Source organism: Antechinus flavipes, chromosome 3 (assembly GCF_016432865.1).
Source record: "Antechinus flavipes isolate AdamAnt ecotype Samford, QLD, Australia chromosome 3, AdamAnt_v2, whole genome shotgun sequence".
Taxonomy (NCBI): Eukaryota; Metazoa; Chordata; class Mammalia; order Dasyuromorphia; family Dasyuridae; genus Antechinus; species Antechinus flavipes.
In genome coordinates, this window is record NC_067400.1 from 244317061 (window position 1) to 244329666 (window position 12606).

At 33.4% G+C, this 12606-nt stretch overlaps 1 protein-coding gene across 1 annotated transcript in view; it reads left to right on the top strand.

Annotated features, from left to right (window-relative positions):
• Positions 1-8760, top strand: part of HSF2BP (heat shock transcription factor 2 binding protein) — an 86450-nt gene extending 77690 nt beyond the window's left edge. Inside the window, exons 8-9 of the mRNA XM_051984800.1 lie at positions 7765-7991; positions 8649-8760. Coding sequence (XP_051840760.1) covers positions 7765-7973 — 209 coding nt within the window. The 3' untranslated portion in view covers positions 7974-7991; positions 8649-8760. The remainder of the gene's footprint in view (positions 1-7764; positions 7992-8648) is intronic.
• The last annotated feature ends 3846 nt before the right edge of the window (positions 8761-12606 follow it).

Here is a 12606-nt window from a genome sequence, read left to right on the forward strand (position 1 = left end):
CAGAATATGGGCACTGTTGGGGAAGGGGGTGCTAAATGACCACTTAAGAATTAGGAATTAATTTCCTTTAATGTCAATTTATCATGTTTTTACCTTCTTATGGTTCTTAGTGCTTTACTCTGTGGAGATAACTGTATTTGCTTTTCCTCTTGCACATAATTCCTATTTGGGACACTTTTGAGAGTTTGTTAGGATTAGAGGAAAAATCTCATCCTCCATCTTGATAGTCACATAATATTAGTTATATTTCAGTGACAGGTATATGTATATGCATTTATCCTGTTTCTTGATGACATTATAACTTGAATCAGTTGTGACCTATTTTTAATGGTACTATTTATCTTTTTCAAGAGTATTATTATTATTAGTGAAACATCTAGGTAGCTCAGGGGATAGAATACTGGGATTGGACTCAGGAAGAACTGAATTCAAATCCAGCTTTAGATACTTAACTAGTTGTGTGACTCTGATCAAGTTATTTAACCTCTGTTTGTTATAATCCACTGGAGAAAGAATGGCAAACCACTCTAGTATTTTTGTCAAGAAAAACCCCATAGACAGTATTGGCTTGTCATCATTCACATCGTCATAAAGACTTGGACATGACTGAATGACAAGGACAGCAACAATTATTATCAATAAAAATTCTTTTTCTTTGCTTGGGCAAACCATGGAAAAGAAATGGATTTATGACAGCTAAAGGTTTTAATGACACAATCCCAGTATATTTTGATTTTTTGGTACTTCATGGCACTAAATGCACAGTATAAATAGCTTATGAATGGATCCAGTGATGGTGACGCTAGCTAAGTTGAGAGCAACTCAGCACAGGATTGGCAGTATGGTGTAAATATTTTCATCAGTAGTAATTCTGAAAAATATTTTACTAAGTTATTAAGGTATTTTCCTTCCATATTAGGAGGAGGAATATGCACACTAAAGTAGTTATAAATACATTAATACAACTCATAATGGCATCAAACCATTCCCCCATGAAGATAGAGTTATAGCTGAAAATACAAAGATAATGCTCTTTTTCTACCCCCAAAGTTTGCTAGTTTTTCTTTTCACAGCATTCTTCTCTTTGGTAGGCATACCTCTACAGCTTGGTGAGAACCTAACAGAACTTGTGCTCCAGTGACATAACTTTTAAGATTTCAGGGTCATCTCCAAACCATACTGAAATATAGGACCAGGATTCTAATGGAAGCAGCATAGTTTTATAGAATGAGAATTAATTTTATTTCCTAAAATTGGGGAAAGAGAAAATTAATGATGAGGGAAAATTGCATAGGAAAATGTAGTAGTTTGTTTTCTTAGTAATATCATAAAAACTATTTTTTAGGGATTGTAAAAAATCAACATCATTATTTATTGTTTTCCAGCTCCCAGTGATAACATGCTATCTCAGAAAGGTAATAAGTATTGGTTAAGTGCCTACTAAAGTGCCAGGTATTGTGCTAAGCCATAGGAATACTAAAAAACCAAAATGATGTAGTATGTCCCTTCAAGAATCTTATATTTGGGGAGACAACATACACGCATATAAATACACACAAAATAACTGGAGGAATCAATAAAAACTTCATTTAGAAGCTGGTGCTTGATTTGTGTTTTAAAGGAAACAAGTGATTCCCTGTAGGTGAGGGGGTAATGCATTTCAGTCTTAGGGGGACTGCTATTATAAAGACATAGAGATGGGAATTGAAGTGTTATGTGTGGCAAACAGCAAGGCTTGTTTGGATGGATCTATAGCATTTAGGTTAGGATATCATAAATAGTAAGTTTAGAAAGGCAGACAAGAGTTCCTATGTTTTAAAATCTAAATAGGGAGCTTATATTTGATCAGAGCCACAAAAAGGGAGCCATTTGAATTTGTTGAATTAGAGCACTACAATCCTTTAGGAAAATCATTTCAATAGTTGTGTAGAGTATGTTTTGAAGTGAAGAGAGACTTGAGGCAGGGATACAATTTAGAAGGCTATGACATGCAGCTGTTCAGGTGAGAGCTGATGAGGGCCTACACCATAATGGTGACCATGTCTATAGAGAGAAGGGAACAAATGTGAGGGATGTTATAGATACAGAAATGGGGTGGCTTGGCAGCTGGTCAGTTTTATGGGATAAGAGAATGAAGAGTAGAAGATAATGATGAAATTACAAATCTAGGTGACTGGAAGGAAGATTGTTTCCTATTGTTTCTATAGCTTATTTAAATGTAATTGTTTGTATGTTATCTCCCCCCATTAGATTGTGAAGTCCTTAAGGGCAATGATGACTTTTTGTCTTTCTTTAGATCCCTAGTGCTTAGCACTGTGCAGAGATCAGAGCACTTAATAAGTTTTTATTGATTTGCTGACCACTCTGATAACTTGTCAGAGTAGGAAGATGACCCTAGGGTTTTGAACATTACATTAGGGGTGTGTGAGCTTTTGCAGTCTTTATTCTGCCACAATATATATGCGTATATTTGTATGTATGGCAATTTATTAGTCTGAGAAAAATGATCAAGTCCTCTTCAGAGAACAAGAACAACTTCCTGTTGGCCAACAGTGTTCACAAAGAACTTGACAAAGAATAAGAATAAGAATATAGCCATAAGCATTTTTCACAGTAATAAATCTTTGTCAATTCCAGCAATTGACAAAGTGGTCTACCAAAATATCATATGAGCTTGAGGTTGAAAACATAATTCTATGTAGTTCTCTTGTTACTTATTACTAATTTTGCATCATGATTTATTGTACAATGGATCCAATTCTTGAAATTAAAAAGAAAAATGCTTTGTTTTTTTCCTGAGGTGAAACCTAGGAGGACTCTAAAGTAAATATTCAATTTTGGGGGTGACTGATGCCACTGCAATTGATGTGTAACTTATTTTGAGGACTGTATCATCATTTACCTCATGCTAAATGTAAGTGCAATACAGTATAGAAAGTTTCATTGTAATTGATAGGAATTATAGCTTAGCAACTTTCCTTAAAATTAAGTGATTAAATAAGATGGACACCAAAGTGTTAAATAAGTACAGCTGGGACACCAGGTACTGATAATAGGTAATGACTATAGTAAATTTTTGTAGTTAACAGTTAACTACCCACATTGTTACATGCTCAGATGTTAGATCAGTCCATCAATATGGAGTTTTTATTTATTTTGCAAGTGACTTAGAAGAAAATGAAACTGCTAATCACTATAAAGGAATTCAAGCAGGTTTCAATGAATTAATTTTTTTTTTATAAGAACCCTGTCCCTATCCCCTATCTCAGATGCAAGCATTAGGTCTGTGGAGTCCTAGGCTGGAGTCAGCAAAAAAGCTGTAGGCATACTCTTGGTTTGGCCTCTCAATTTACCATCTTACTCTAGTTTGGAGTCAAAGCAACAGAGCTCTTCCTGCTCTTTGTCCTGTATATAGAAAGCCAGAGACCCCAGCCCAATCGATGTTTTGGAAAGCTTTGTCTTGAGTATATCTCCTCTACTCCCTACTCCATCTTAAACCCAGTGCCCAAAGGATTCTATCTCCTTTTTCTGATATGAGGCATAAAAATGATCTACTGTGATTTCCTCTTGGATTTCCTAATCACTACTCAGTATGCTGCTTTCCTTTGATCTTTGTTGTTGTTGCCTCCGTTTCTTTATTTGTAAGATGGATCTACAACTATTGTATCCATTGTTCAGATTTTAAAATGAGTGTTCTAAGTATAGTCATTATAAGCTATTAATTTACATTATGTTTTAGTTTATAAGCAAACATGAAATTTCTGAAAATAATAATGCAGATGTCATATTGGTTCAAAAAAAGGAAGGAATTTTTATTTATAGGAATGTCTAAAGACAAAATGCTCACCTGTCTCACTGATATATAAACAATCTATAGTGCTATATAATCTACAATCAACAATTTTCCTTTGAAAGTTAGCATTTTTGATTGAGAATTCTGACACTTGAGAAATTAAGGTATAAAAAGGAATGTGTATCTAAACAGTCTGTCCATTGCCATTTGAAAAGATCACCTGTTTCTTCCTCATGAACATGAGTCCTCTTTTTTTTTTTTTAATGCAGATTTCCTGAGCAGCTTAGAAATATGAAATCAAAGTGTCTCAATGCAATAGTCAAATCCTTTGGTCTGAAAGCCACCTCCTTTAGTCTGAATCAACTGAAAATTAGTCTGATAAAAATGATAGGAGTTGTTGAAAGGAATTTTTTTGGTGTGTATATGTGTGAGCCTTTCCTTCTACCTAAAGATAAATGTTTCTAGACATCAGAAAGGCTGTTGATATTAGTAGAAATAATTGTAACCATATTTTATATTTATATAGTACTTTAACGTTCGTAAAGCACTTTACATAAAAATTTACAACAACCCTATGAGGGAGGTGTTGTTATTAATCTTACTTTATAAATGAGGAAGCTGAGAGTTACAAAGTTTCAATTTATCTAAGGTCAAATAGCTAATGTTTGAGTTAGAAGTCAAATGCAGGGTTTCTTGACTCAGATTCTAGGTCTCTATCTGCAATGTCATATTGCCTTTCTCATGAACTTTGTAAATATTAGTAAGTCAACATTAGCTTTTTTTGCATGTAAAGAAACTACTCAAAGACCGATGAGGAAACAGGAGCCCTCACTGACATTCTTGAAAAACTGAAACCTGTAACTCAAACAAAGGAGGTAATTTTTAAAAATAGGAATCTTTTTGCTGAAGGACAATTGATCCTCTAGTTCTCCATTCTGGATTTATTGGTATCCACCATAAACAATACAAAAACTTAAAAACTGTAAATAATTTCATTGTGATGGTACCACTGTTTTCACTGTCAAAAATCATTTGACAAAAATAAATTCTTTGTCCAGGTGGCCAGGGAATGTTGTGGGCACATATGAATTGAGTTGATTCTGCTTGTAGAGTAAGTAGCATCTAAGCTGTTTAGCACTGATGTAACACAAGGATTATACTGATCATAAGTGTTTCTGACAATAATAAAACTTTGCCATTTCTGACATTTGACAGATTGGTCAATCAAAACACAATATGAACATGAAGTTATAAATATTGTTCAATATGATGATCTCATTAGTACTTTTGCATTATAATTTATTGTATGAACTGTCTTAAGCATAAAAAGAAAAAATGTATTTTTCCTCAAATGAAGCCTAGAAGGATCATAAAACAATTATTGATTGTTTAGGTAAGTGCTGCTGCAAATGATAACTTATTTTGAGGACTATCATAGTTTACATAATAATAAATATAAGCTTAATACAATGTAAATAGTTTCATTGTAACATTATAACAGTATAAATGTTAAATATAGCTGAATAGACTCTTCCCTGTCCCTGATTAATCATTTATTCTCAGTCCCCTTTCATAGAAGAATATTGTGATTTTCATTATAGCTAGTTCAGGCTTTTGGTGGAATAGGATTTGATTTTTGTGGAAAAATATTCTTTTAATTTATCTGGAAGGCCTAATTTGAAAAACTAAAAAAATAAACAAGTAGTATACTATGGCTTCTTTTATGTTGTTTTAATGAATCAAGATGATAAGCAAAAGGCTTTCAAGGATATTGTTTATAATCATTAAGAGTATTCACATAATATTCACAAAATTAATACAAATATAATTATCATGAACAAGAGATTACTGATTTCTGTAAGATTAACATATATCAGCAGCAGCATTGATTTCTCAATTTTTTAACTCAGAGTGCTGTGAGTAACCTTTTTTTCATATTAAGTAGAGAAATCAGATGTTGCCCATTATAATTAACAGAACTCTAGCTAATTTTGTGTCCGAGGCAAGACTATAAAATTATACACACATAAATTCATATTAGCATGGAATATTAGCATTACATATATAGTTATATATGTAATGCTCCTTAAAGTTGCCAGGGAGATAGGAATTCTAGAGATGGATACCTGCTAGAATCTTTCAGCATTTTTGCCATTGAGTTCTCAAGAATTAGTCCTTCTCCTGGACTGATGCAGCCAAGTTTGACAATAAATCCTACCCTCCAGTTCTAAGTATGAAAGGCCTAAGTGACACCTCATGAACGAGAGAAGCTGAGAAGGGAACCAGAGCATAGCCAGCATTTATAGGAAACCTGGTGCTAAATCCCAAATACATGATCTACTTCTGGGTTTGGTTGTCTTCCTAACTTTGTGTGTTATGCTGTAAATCTGGAGTTTGTACTCTAAAGGGGGAAAAAGATAGGTATTTAAATATCTTCAACACTTCAATATCTATGATTTCATCTAGGTATTCTTTAAGAGTTTGTAAAGTATTAGAGGAACTGAATCTAGATACTACATCTGATTCTACCTGTATTATTTTGGATAAATTAATTAGTCTCTCTAGATCTCAGTTTCCTAATCTGATGATCCAATAAAGAGATTGATCTCTGAGATCTCTTCCATCTCTGCATTTAAAATTCTAAGTTTTGGTAGAAGAAAAATCTATCAGCCTGATGCTGAATTAATTGTGAACCTTTTTAAATTTAGTTGGGCTGATCCTTGGAGATTGTACATATTATCATTAAGCCTATACTCAAAAGACTTTCCAGTTTCTTGAGATCTACTAAAATTTACAGTCTTTGATCTTACCCACAATCTTCTCCATAGCACATTAAAACAATGAAATTGTATTTTAGTAAAGGACATGTAATTGTAATGCACAAAAATCTATTATAAGTGAATTAGAGAATTGCAGTCAAGAAAAAGATAAAAAAAAGCCAATGGATTTTATCCCAGCTAATGAATTTAGTCGTGAGAGTTTCTTGCTTCATGAAGTTATTTTTTCTGTCTTTTGTCATCTATGTGATATTTGGGTGTAAAGTAAGAGTACTGATGAAATGTTATGCCAGTAGAAAGAATTATCATAAACTCAAAGATGTAAAATTATTTTTGACTTCAGCATTTGGAAATTATGTGATCATTAATTTGTGGTGATGTGACGGCTGATTACTGTTCAGAATATAGTAGAGGTTTTTTCTTATTTCTTACAACATGCATTATCAGTTATGGAAATAATCTTTTTCAGATTTTTATTTCCCCCAGTTACATGTAAAAACAAAAACTTTTTTTTTGGTATACATGTATATTCATTTTATTTATTTATTCATTCATCTATTTATTTATTATAAATTTCCTTATGAATCATGTTAGAAGAGAAAAATCAGAACAAATGAAAAAAACAACAGAAGAAAAAGAAAAAGTGAACATAGCATGTGGTTTTTTTTTATTTTAAAAATTCTTCTTTTTTTTTTATTAAAGCTTTTTATTTACAAAACATATGCATGGGTAATTTTTCAATATTGACCCTTGTAAAACCTTGTTCCAAATTTTCCCTTCCTTCCCCCCACCCTATTCCCTAGATGGCAGGTAGTCCAATACATGTTAAATATATTAAGATATATGTTAAATCCAATATATGTACACATATTTATATAGTTATCTTGCAAAGCATGTGTTAATTTACATTCAGTCTCCATAGTTTTCTCTCTGGACATGGATAATGTTTTCCATCCAAAGTTTATTCAGATTGCCTTGGATCACTGAGCCATTGAGGAAAATCAAGTCTGTCATAGTTCATCATCGCACAATCTTGCTGTTGCTATGTACAATTCTGATTGTTTCACTCAGTGTCAGTTCATGTAAATCTTTCTTTTACAGAAAAAACAGACTGTTTTTAGTGATAGAAACTTACATAAGGTTGCATGAGAACTTGTGTCAAATCAGAAGCTTGAAATTTTTTATTTTATTTAGATCCAGATGCAGAAGTATGTCTTCATGTTCTTCGACTTATCCAGTCTGTCGTTCTGGAAACAGAAGTCTTCTCCAAATTAGCATCACAATTCCGTGACTCCATGCTCCTTCAGCACATTACAACTATATCTAAGAGTCAAAATTTCAACCTCCGGACACTGGCTCAAGAACTCTTAGAAGATTTTAAAGTCCTAGAGTTTGAAGTGTAGAGATGCTTAGAAAATGAGGTATTTTGGTTGTAGATGTCATTGTTTTTGATCCTTTCCTCTTCTTTAACTCTTTTATTTTGCATTTATTATGCTGTAACTGTATTTTCCACATGGTGAAATACAATGACTAGAGAAGGACATAAATTTACATGTGTCTGGATTAAATTCCTTTTGGCAGAATATAAACATCTAAAAATAGTTTGGTGATTCTGTCAAAGGCATCTCAAGAAGTCATATCTTGTTCATTTCTTGAATTCTTTCTGGATATCTGAACATCTTGAAAATGTTATTTCTCAAAGTGAATGATTCATTAAATTTGATTATGTTTTCATTAAGTCTTTAATTTTCCATTAAATATGATACCACCTAAAAATGGAAAATGAAATAATTCTGTACCAAGTAGGTCAGCATTTTCCTTGGGTGCCTGGGGTGTGTGTGTGTGTGTGTGTGTGTGTGTGTGTGTGTGTGTGTGTGTATAGTCATTTAAAAATAGTAACAGTTGATTATTGAAATGTTTTGGTAACTTTCTTATTTAGAGACCATGAATATTTTAACTCTGTATTTGTTTTCTAATGTATTTGTTGTTTTTTTAATAAATAAAAGCTAGAAGATTGGTAGATTTGTTAATGTGGTCATCTATTTATCAATAAATATACATATTATCATCTTTTTAAGATAGGGTGGAGGACCCTTCAGGAGAAAAGAGAAAATTTTGAACAGCTGCTGAGGAAAATGTAAGAATGTGACAAAATCAGCAAAGGAATAATAAATGAATTACTAATAAGTAGATACAGTTGGCATAATTGTTTGAATTCCGTGTGTGTGTGTGTGTGTGTGTGTGTGTGTGTGTGTGTGTGTATCAATAGTTAGATACTAAGTACTTGGCACTGGTCTAAGTATTTTGCAAATACTTAATTTGATTCTCACAACAATCCTGTGAAGTAGGTGCTAAGGTACACAGAGACATCAGGAAATTGTGAGCAGAAGTGGATATTATCACATGACCCAGTAGCAGAATGCAAAGGCAGATGCAGCAAAGCCCTTTTTTTAATGGAGTCTGGAACTGATGGTATTCTTCCACATTACTAATAGGACCCTCTAATCCCTAAAGAGGACTTGGATGGCAATAGCATTGTTGGGAGGTTCTGAGAATTGTGAAAGTATCTATTCAACTGCTTCAGAGGAAGCAGACAGACCCTCAAAAGCCTCTAAATAGATAATGATTTGGTATTTCCATGCCAAGCTCTCTGAGGATGATGAGGTTTTAGCTGTTGATCAAGATGTACTGGGTAGAAGGTGAAAGGTAGATTCAAGAGTGGACTTATTATGAACCATGTCATATCTAAGGAGAACTTCATAGGTAGTCCATGACGGGGAGAAAAGGCCTGACAATCAGGAGCTGTGCATTAACTCTTATGCATTTATCCTTTAAGCTTGAACCCGCTTTCACTTGGACTCTATATGTACTTAAGAGAGACTGTATCACAGACTTTAGAGTATGTGTGTGTGTGTGTGTATGTGTGTGTGTGTGTGTGTGTGTGTGTGTGTATGTGTGATTTAATCAACAGTTACTATACTACTTAAGGTTGTTGTTCAGTAATTTCAGTCATATCCTACTCTTCATGATCTAACTGGAGTTTTCTTGATAAAGATTCTGGAGTGGTTTGCCATTTTTTTTCTCCAGCTCATTTTACACATGAGGAACTAACAGGGTTAAGTGCTTACCCAGGGTCACACAGCCAGTAAGTATCTGAGGCTGGATTTGAAGAGGAGTCTTCCTGCTTTTAGGCTCTGTGCTCTATCCATTGTACCATATAGCTGCCTATTATCTAAGTACCTACCTCTAATTCCATCTAAGTGATATAAACTGATCATTATCCACAGAAATACACTGGTGGAAATTTTTATGCAATATCATTAGAAAAACTACCCCTCATCTTCAGGATTTCCACTAGATGTCTAATTGGGAATGTAACAGCTGAATTTAGGGGGTTCTTTGCTACTATGTATGAAGGTTTGGGAAAGTAATCCTGGAACATTTCCTTCAATAGCTTGAGAGCTGAATTAGGGTGTTACAAAAATGAGTAAAACTGGTATGTTTGTAGGAATTAAAGAAGAAACAAATAGATAGAAATTAAAGATTAAAGAAAGGAGATGATTTAAAGGGCAATATTCAGGAAGAAATAGAATAAAATGAATGGAACATGAAGAGGGATGCACTCTTGCCAAAGCAATCTAAGGAAATTCCCTGATTATCTTTCCCTTCTACTCTCACCATTACACCATCCTAGAGATTTATAGAAGGAAGTAAAAATTATCAGCACTTAGTTCATTCTGTTAGCTCTGAACTGAGAGCTTCATTCATTATATTTGGCCCTTAGTCTCAATTTCCAGTACTCTAAGGTATGCTATAGACCCTACTAATAACCAAAGGTACATACTTAGATTCTGTATATTATATCAGTGCTAAACCAGCTTAAAGTGCTCTGGAATAGAAGAGCTTTTTATATTCCTCAGGAAATTAGTGGCAAATGACTGTCATTGAAAGGTTTCTTTTTATTTTTTTCTTTCTGAATCTATATTCCACCATATGGAACAATATATTTGAACCTATGACTCAAGATTGGGACTATCATAATTTCAGGATGAAATCTCTAATGTGGGTTTATATAATACATATGTTTGTTTTTTTTTTTTTTTTAAAGGCAGTATCTGGAGGAGGCCAATTCCTAAGAATTATTGGCAAAATTAAAGCTTTCCCCTAGATAGGGAAGGGAAGAAGAAGAAGTAGAAACAGAACTCAGGTTTGAAAGATACATGCCCACCATACTATGGAGTGTTCTTTACCTAGACAGAAGTGGACTGTAGTATAGTTTGACTATCCAGTTAATGGAGGAGAATAGTATGAAATGAGATTGTATGAATATTATCCTCCCATATTGTGGTGGACCTTGAGTGCCAAGTAGAAACATCTAAACTTTAATCTGTAGGCACTAAGTAGCTATTTTTGAGCAGAAGAGTGATATGACTAGATCTTTGCATTTAAAAAAAATCTTAATAGTGATTGCATTTAATTCATTGTGCTAGAAGCTTCAAAGATGCAAATATAAGTAAGACACGGTTCCTACCCACACAGAACTTACATGAAAAGAGAAGTGAAATAGATTTTGGGGAAATAGTACACATTTTATTAATATTTATTAGTATGAGGTAATATTTATTGCTTCCAGAGGAAGAAAAACCAGGTCCTGAAAATAAGGAGTTCTATAAAAAAGAGAACATATGCAGAGGTCTTTGGACCTTTTAGAACACTGAGTAAAACATTTAGAGGTTTTTCTTTTTTTCTTTCAAAAATTGTATTCTGCCAGAAACATATTTAAGATAATGTTTCTAATTTAAAATTACGCTAAGTCATTTATCTCTTTGTCTTTTAAACTCAGATGAAGATGTGATAGTTATAAATTATTCTAGGTATAATTATGGGACTAATCAATGAAAGTCTAGTCCTTAGCAAGTGCATAATATCCACGTGGAGGCTTGATGACCCTGCTTGGAAATGTAGGGCCCTTTCCTTCTCTACTTTAGAGCACGTACTGTAACTATTTCTTTCTGGCTTACTGTATAAGCCAAAAATCCTTTTAATCGACTGATAAACTGGAAGTGAATGTACTTTTTCTTCTGTGTATTGAACAAATCAAGAACTGATATAAACCTACTGGTCAAGGATCGGTGGCAGGAATAGCCACTTCCTGCCCACAGCTGCCTTATCTCCCCATTTGGTTGACATGTGGCTATGAAAACATGGTACCACTGTTTCTTTTGTCTCTGTCCTATTTTTTCTTGATTTAAAGTGATTGAATATTAGAGAAATAGAAATTAGAGAATGTAAGAGAAAGAAGAGACCATATTACACTGCTGTGACCTTCAAAAAGTCATCTGGAGATAATAGTAGTTTGATGGGAGATACAATAGCCAATCCTAGTAAGGAACTGGTCCTAAGATATGACTTGTTTGACTAAGACCAGTGATGAATCAACCCAGAAGTCAAGAAACTCTGTTCTACAGAGTATAATAATAACAGAATCTAGGAGAAAATGATAGAAAGATAGAATCCTTTTCAAAATAATCACAAAACAAATATTTGGGAGGTACTTTACCAAAATAACACAAAAGACTAGTATGGAGCCAATTGCAAAGTGTTTCTTTTTTTTTTTTTTCCTTTTTTTAATTTATTAAAACTTTTTATTTACAAAACATATGCATGGGTAATTTTTCAATATTGACCTTTGCAAAGCCTTCTGTTCCAAAGTATCCCCTCCTTCCCTTCACCCTCTCCCCTAGATGGCAGGTAGTCCAATACATGTTAAATATGTTAAAATATATGTTAAATACAATATATGTATACATATCTGTATAATTATCTTCATAAGAAAAATCAGATCAAGAAGGAAGAAAAAACAGAAAGAAAACAAAATGTAAACAATAATAACAGAAAGAGTGAGAATGCTATGTAGTGGTCCACAGTCAGTTCCCACAGTCCTCTTTCTGGGTGTAGATGGCTTTCTGAACAATTGGAACTGGTTTGAATCATCTCATTGTTGAAGAGAGCCCAGTCTATCAGAATGCAAAGTGT